General features: G+C 53.6%; 1 protein-coding gene across 1 annotated transcript; it reads left to right on the top strand.

The window, feature by feature from the left end:
* Positions 1–1,358: 1,358 nt before the first annotated feature.
* GNLY (granulysin) lies at positions 1,359–5,051 on the top strand. The gene is made up of 5 exons (XM_045978976.1): positions 1,359–1,507; positions 2,101–2,204; positions 2,662–2,745; positions 3,823–4,000; positions 4,883–5,051. Exons 1-5 carry the CDS (start codon positions 1,456–1,458, stop codon positions 4,963–4,965), a joined length of 501 nt encoding a protein of 166 aa, XP_045834932.1. The 5' UTR covers positions 1,359–1,455; the 3' UTR covers positions 4,966–5,051.
* Positions 5,052–7,407: the final 2,356 nt, after the last annotated feature.

The raw sequence follows: 7,407 nt of genomic DNA, 5'->3' as shown, positions 1-7,407 counted from the left end.
CAAAGCTTCCTCATTCACAAAGACAGGCCACATGGGAGCCCTACGCGCAGGAGACACTACACCCATTTCACAGATAAGGGAACTGAGACTCCAAGAGACGGGGAATGTTGCTCAGGTGCCCCCAGCTTGCCCGGGACCTGCTGGCCTAGAGCTCCACCTGCTTTCCTTTTCCGCAGAGGTGGAGAGCAGGCTCTGAATGAGCTCAGGGAAGATACAAGAATTTAGAGAAAAAGGCCAGGCTGACCCTTGGTCCTCAGCCTGTGTAGGGATTCCCAGGCAGTGGGAGGGGGTGGAGTAGTGAGAGCGAACGCTGAGAGGGGCTGGAGGGCTGGGAGGTGCTGAGGGGACCGTGCAGCTGGTCCTGGCTGGGCGGCTCTGCCGTCTCAGCAGTTGGGGGTGAAAGACCCCGAAGGAGGTGGGAAGCGAGTTCCATCCCCGACAGTGCCACCAGCAGCCTGCGTGGCTGAGGTCAGGGCCCCTGCTTTCTGCACCCAGTCTCCTCCTCTGAGCCGTGAAGGAGGAGGGTGAAGGGTGCAGGACAAAAGATGGGACACCCCGGCTCATGTGAGCGTCAGGTGAACAGGGCACACAGAGCGAGTAAATTCCATGCCATGTTTGGAATCTACATATGTGAAATAATTATTTGTGATTTATCTGGTCCTGGATGCTGACTGGGCAGCCTATTAAATGTCTATTACAGGGGAAGGCCAGTGACGTTCATGCACAGACGAGGACTCAGAGCCCCGGGGAGCTGGGACTAGATCCCTGGCCGGAGCTCACTTTCTTCCCACAGGTTGTCTCTCCCTGTGGACCACGTCACTGACAGGTTGGGCTCTGAGGGAAAAGCCTGCCTCTGTGGTGATGGCCAGAAGGCTGGTGAGGAGCTGGGGACCGGGCGTCTGCAGGCCTCATGCTTGGGGTTCACCACCCCAAGGAAGTTGGGCTGGGAAGAGCCGTCAGCATCTACACGGAGGGACCTGTCTCTAAATCCGGCAGAATCTGGTAGCTCTCGGTGGGCTGCTGTGGCTGGGGGAAAGCAGGAATACGGGAGACGGCCGGTGGAGGGAGCCCCCAGAAGGAGGGGGGAGAGATGGGTAAGGGGGTGGGATGCTCCATGGCCAAGGGCCCCACCTGACCCCTCAGGTGCAGGGATTTCTCTTCCATTAGCACATCCCGGGCAGGGTTGGGGCATCATGGCAGCTGCTGCCCTCCAGCCAACCTCCCATTCAGCTCAGAAAGTTCTAGCAGTGTGTGTGGAGGGAGGTGGAAGATAGTGTGTAACCTCAGAAGAGCCCATCCTCCCCCGCTTCTTCAGAAGCTGGTGTCTGTGTTTGCGGTAAACCAAGTGACCTGGAGAGGTGGCCTACATGAGAAGCGGGACCCGTCAAGGTCACGTTGTGAGGTGGCCAGCCTGCATAAAGGGGGTGTGGAGGCTGTGTCAGCAGCTGCCCCACCATGACCTTCTGGACCTTCCTGCTCCTCGCCTCAGTGCTCCTGGCCACTCCGGGTAAGGACATTCCCCATTCCACTTGCGGTGCCTCCTTAGCTGAGGGTAGGGACAGTTCTGGAGAGTGGGCTGGGCCGGGGCACCTGATTTGAATTCTTTGGGGAAGGCAAGAGAAGAAGAAAGACCTCAGAGAGGAGATGAGGGAAGTTTCCTTTAGGTCAGATCTGTGTGTGTGTTTTTGTGTGTGTACTTTTTAAAAAAAATTTTTTATAAACATATATATTAGTCCCAGGGATACAGGCCTGTGAATCGCCAGTGTGCATGTACTTTTGAGAGGGAGAGAATAGAGACACACAGAGACACACAGAGACAGAGACAGAGACAGAGACAGAAGAGAGGTTCATGGATGATGGTAGGGGAGGTATAATCTTTTCCTCCTGTTTTCCAGAAAGAACTAGAGAGCATGGCTTTGGCACAGAGACTGGGTCAGAGCAGCCCCAGGGCAGAATGTGAGGACAGCGTTCCTGGACTTCTCATAAAGCCCCACCCCTCTCCTGGGCTCCGGCCACCTCCTGGGCTCCCTGGCAGCCAGGAGATCTGACTTTCCCTCCCCTTCCACCTGTGGAGAGATGCTGATGTTGTTTCTTCTGCAGGTCTGACCTTTTCTGGTCTGACCCGTGAGGACAATGACCTGTCCATGGCTGACATGTTTGAGGAGGAGAAGTTCTTCGCGATCCTGGCCGAGGAGGACCCCAAGGTTGGCAGCTAGCTCCCTGCTCAACTCCCAGAGCACCCCCCACCCCGTGTCACCTCTCCGCCATTGTCTCCTCCCTGGGAGTGCCAAGCGGGGCAGAAGCTCTCTGCGAGGGGAGGGAGGGGGGCTGTGCGCTGAAGATGTTGATTTTGTGCATACCCCTGCCTGGGTGGGGGGCCACGATGGTGTCCTCCAGGGTCTGACCAGACATCAGAAGAGGGGCGGATGCTGTGCTGGCTACAGTGCTATGGGTGTGGGGCAGGGTCTGGGGTGTCAGTCCCAGGAAGACTAGCGGGAACGAGGGCAGGGGCCTACCAGCACGCTTCAGGCCCTAAAGGACAGAAAGAACATAGACGATCCTGCTGGCTTAGGAGGCACCCCAGAGCCTCATCCTGGGGCCCTGACAAGGGCTGTTGTGGGTGTCTGAGAGATTACCCCAGGGGCTATCATTTTCTGACAGGGTGACCAGATGATCTCCCCCTGTGAGACTTGTATGGCTATAATCAAGTGGCTGGGAAAAATCCTGAGACACAATCACACGCAGGTGAGGCTTTGCGGTTTGGGGAGCCGTCTGCAGGGTGGTCAAGGGCATGAGTGGGGATTCAGGGGATGGGGGCAGCGCTGAGGCAGGGCCAGAGCTTGTCAGCAGGGAATCGGTGGGCTCCCCTCCTGTGTCTGGGAACTGACTTCAGAGAATCCCCTGAAATGGCACAGCTCTGGGCGCATGAATGTAGGAAGCAGAGTGCGCGTGGTTTCCATTCCCCTGTTAAAGGAAACTTGTCCCCAGAGAAGGTAGGAACTTTCCCCTGTAGCCCCACTGTGTGTGTCCATGGAGGAGCTTTGTGAGGCTGGTTCCAGGGGGGCCTGGGTGGGGACAGATCAACCCCAGCTCTGCCACTCCCTGGCTGCCTGGCTGGGCCCAGCCCTCAGGCTTTCTGAGCCTCAGTTTCCTACCTGAAGAATGAGATGGAAAATAATCCCCATCTTGCAAGTCACCTAAGCCTTATAAAGGAGCTGGGGGGTGGGACGTGCTTGGCTCCCTGTCAGGCCCTGAGTCAGGGCTGAGCGTACCCTCCCTCCCTCCCCTTTGCTCTCTGATTTGGCTCAGCCTCTTGGCGCTGCCCAGCCCTCCCTCAGCCCTGGGTTTTCAGCTTTATCCTTCCCCACTGCGATGGTAGCAGAACATACTTCAATATCGAACGTGCCAAGTCTCCATGCTCTCTCTTTTCCTAACCTTCCTGCCTCAGCCCTGAGCATGAGCCCCAGGCCTGGGACCCAGGCAGCTTGGCAGCAGAACCTTCCATGTGGGTCTAGCGGCCGAGGGCGACGTTCCCCACATAGAGGGCCGAGGGCTGAGATGATGATGTGCAGGGCACTGAGATACGACAGGGCCAACTGTCCTCTCAACAGCCGGTGCGGGCCAGGCTTGGGCTGGAGCCTGGGCACAAGGGTCAATCCCAAGCTCTCCAGCCCCTGCTTCCATGGCCACCTGGCACCGTCCCACTCCCGGCATGCCAGGGTCAGCAGGGCCCAGGGCCTCGAGCTGCTGGGGGCCCGCAGGGGGCTGACCCGGGCAGAGCTCCCCTGACTCCTCCTTCTTTCTGTGGTGCTGTTACTGCAGGAAGCCATCAAGTGGGCCGTGTCCGTGGTATGCCGGAAGATATACATACCCAGGCCTCTATGTGACGAAACAGTTAAAACAGTCACTAAATACCTTAATGCCATCACCCAGGGTCTCAAGAATGACAATTCTCCCCAGAAAATCTGTGTGAAAATCAGGATATGCAGACCAGAAATAGGTGAGTGCGGAGGGGACAGCAGAGACTCCTGGCTGGAGCCCGTGAGTGCTGCTTTTCTCACAGGCAATCCTGGGGTGACAGCAGGTCTCTGTCCATGGTCAGCCGGGCATCTGAGCAAGTGGCTTCACCTAGGTGAGCCTGAGTGTCCTTACCTTTGAAGGGGATAATAATCTCTATTTCTTTTCTTCTCTTTTTTTTGAATCATTTTTCCTTTTTTAAAAAAATTTAAATTCAATTAATTCACATATAATGTATTATTTGTTTCAGGGTATAGGTCTGTGATTTATCAGTCTTATTGTAACACCCAGTGTTCATAACAATCCCTATTTCCTATTTCAAATAAGGATTGAATGAGATGATTATGCATAAGGAGGTTGATACCAGGGAAGTGGCCTCAGATCGGGATACTCCTAGACATCAGAGCCCTGATTGATCTCCCTTCCCCCGCCCAGCACCAGTCTCAGGGGATGGGAGCCAGGCACCAACTTTGCCCAGCACCCTGGGGGCCTAAGCACTGGGCTCAGGAACCCTGATAGCACCGAGGGCCCTGCAGTCCCTTCCTCCAGGGCTGCTCAGGCTGTGTCCATGCACACGCCAGGGCTGTGGGACATGGGGCAGGGAAGGGCCCCCTGAGTGGCTCTGGCAGCAGGTTTAGCCTTTGGACTTGCAGATCTGGGGTCACCCTGTACAGTGAGCTCCCCACCATTTCCCTTCATGGAGCTTGTGATTTTTATCTCCAAAGCCCCACAGCCTGCTCAGGCTCCTGACTGGGTTTCAGGATGTAACTCTGGGTGTGTTCAGTAGGGGCAGGTGGCTCTGGGTCCCCGTTTCCCCCGGAGACCCCACACACCTGCTCACAGTGGGCTCCTCTCACCACTTCAGGTCTTAGAGCCTCTGGGGCCTTACCCGACCCTCAGGAGAAGCACAGAATCTTCAACAACCATCGCCCGCTCCTGCCTTCCTAAGTCCAGGGCGGACCCTCCAGTTTCCCTCACCGAACTCTTTGTAGCGCCCTCCCCTGGCAGAGAATAAAATGTCGTGCAAGCTTGTAGCCACAGCTTCCGTTCCTTTGGTGGGTATGAGGGGAGGAGCTGGGAGGCATGCCTGGGGGACCCAGACATTCATTCAGTCCACGTTTATTGTATGTATCCCGCTCTGTTCTAGAGGCTAGGGATTTCGCGGTGAACCAGAGAGCGTTCGTGGCCATGAAATATGTATGAAGCCCTCACTAGAGATACACACTCTTCTAAGAACTGGGGTGCCCCATGAATATACCCCCAGAAGCTCTCAGACTAGCAGGGGAGAGCAGCAGGCTTGTAGCCGAGAGGGCTTTCGGTCATCAGGAACAGAAACCTGTCCTTTGCTTTTCTTTGCAGGGAACCCCTTTTTTTCTGTTTTGGGGAGTGTATTGTTTAGGATTCTTTTTGCTTGCGAGCAACAGAAATCTTAGCTCATTCTGGCTTAAATGCATAAAGCAATTTATTGGGTGAAATCATTAAACAGTCCATGGATAGCTTCAGGCACAAAATGATCCAGAAATTTGTGGGGTCACCAGAGCTCCGGTCCTGTGAGTCTGTCATTCTCTCAGTTCCTCCCACTGCTGTGTACTGAGATTGCTCTCAGCAGCCATCGGCACATCAGGTCCAAACTTGACATTATAGACCGTGTCATGAAGAGGGAAGGAGAGTTCTTTGCTATCCCATCTTTCAGAAGCTCCCTTGGAAGAGAATGGCAGTGTCTTTTCCAAAGCCCCATCAGACATCTCTGTTCTCACTGGCCAGAATGGGCCTGGCACCCATTTGGAACCCATCCCTCTGTTCCAAGGGCATGTGCTACACAGATTAGTGTGAGTGGAGTCAGGACACACTGCTGGGGCTGATGCGGGGTTTACACCCACCCCCAATCATTTGGGCGAGAATGGACATGCAAATCTTTAAGAGATTGTCACTGGAAGTGGGGCAAAGAGTTGCCGGCCATCACAAAGAGCGATGGCGCATTCAATCATAAAAGCAGGTCGAGACTCCCAGTGGTGAAATTTTGGGCCATTTTAATACAAAACAGAAAATGGCAAAAGCAGATTATAACCCATTGGGTAAATTAGAATCCACGAATTTGTATAAATAATAAATTAATACATAATGGAAAAAAGAAAATGTTCCCTTACTGCAGAATGCCAAACAATCATGTAGACTTATTGCTAAGTATATTCCTAAGACGTACTTACTAATTCAATATTGATTAACAAATTACATTAGTAGTTAAGTTGACAGTGGAGAAAACTGGCAGACAGGTGATGAATGTTTTCTGCTCCTCCTGCCCCAAAATGCACACATCCTGAGGAAACCTCAGACAAACCCAAACTGACTTTTTACACAGGAGCTGGCCTGTGCTCTTCACTATGCCAGGGTCAGGAAAGACAAGAGAAGGTGGAGGACCTGTTACGGATCAAAGGAACCTAAGCAGGGGCACCTGGGTGGCTCGGTCGTTAAGCGTCTGCCTTCATTCAGCTCGGGGGTCCTGGGATCGAGCCCCGCATCGGGCTGCCTGCTCAGTGAGGCGCCTGCTTCTCCCTCTTCCACTCCCTCTGCTTGTGTTCCCTCTCTCTCTCTGTGTCAAATAAATAAATAAAATCTTTGAAAAAAAAAAAAAGGGAACCTAAGCAGACACTTGGCGTAGTTCTAACCGATGACCCTGCCATTAGGCACATGACTGGCAGTCTGCGATGATAATATTGTGCCAGAGTCAGCGTCCTGATGCCAGTTTAATGGATGACAGTGTCCTTCTTGTAAGGAAACACGCACTGAAGCTTTAAGGGGGTCGTGGGGCACCGTGTGTGCAATGGACTGCCAATGATTTAGAAGAAATGGTAATACGCCCACACAGAAACACTATGATGAGACGCACACCACATACATGTAGTAAAATGTGACAGGGTGGGGGGAAATCTAGTGAAGGTGAAAAGGAGCTCTTTGTTCTAGTCTTACACGTTTTTTTTCTGAATTCGATAAGATTTAAAAATAAAAATAAATGACTGGTAGTAATCTGACCTTAGCCCATGGATGTATGGTGGTGACATGTACGGATGGGGAAGACATTTGGATGGGTGGATTTGGAGAGAATAAGGAAGGGTTCTACTTTGAGCCCAAGAAGTGTGTCTATTCCATAGGCAGGTAGAAATGTCAACAAGCAGGTGAATGGGGGGGGGGGCGGGGTCAGGGCCAAGTCCACATTTGAAGTCCCTGAACTGGATGTGAAGGACAGGGAGAAAGTGCAGAAGGAGAGCATTCCTGTCTGAGGACAGAAGGGACTAGTCAGCCTGTGGAGGCAGGGGGGCAGTGCAGTGAGGAGCCAGCAAGGGGACTGCGGAGGGAGAGCCTGTGGGATTCCCAGGGGGAATCCAGACATGG

The sequence above is a fragment of the Meles meles genome, chromosome 15, assembly GCF_922984935.1.
Source record: "Meles meles chromosome 15, mMelMel3.1 paternal haplotype, whole genome shotgun sequence".
NCBI classification, from domain to species: domain Eukaryota; kingdom Metazoa; phylum Chordata; class Mammalia; order Carnivora; family Mustelidae; genus Meles; species Meles meles.
Note: the sequence above shows the minus strand (reverse complement) of the source record. Positions and strands in the feature narration are given on the sequence as shown.

Excerpts from the sequence above, each read along its gene's own strand:
- GNLY (XM_045978976.1), top strand. The coding sequence starts at position 1,456 with ATGACCTTCTGGACCTTCCTGCTCCTCGCCTCAGTGCTCCTGGCCACT. Across the intron at positions 1,508-2,100 it reads AGTGCTCCTGGCCACTCCGG|GTCTGACCTTTTCTGGTCTG; the intron begins GTAAGGACATTC and ends TTTCTTCTGCAG. Across the intron at positions 2,205-2,661 it reads TGGCCGAGGAGGACCCCAAG|GGTGACCAGATGATCTCCCC; the intron begins GTTGGCAGCTAG and ends ATTTTCTGACAG.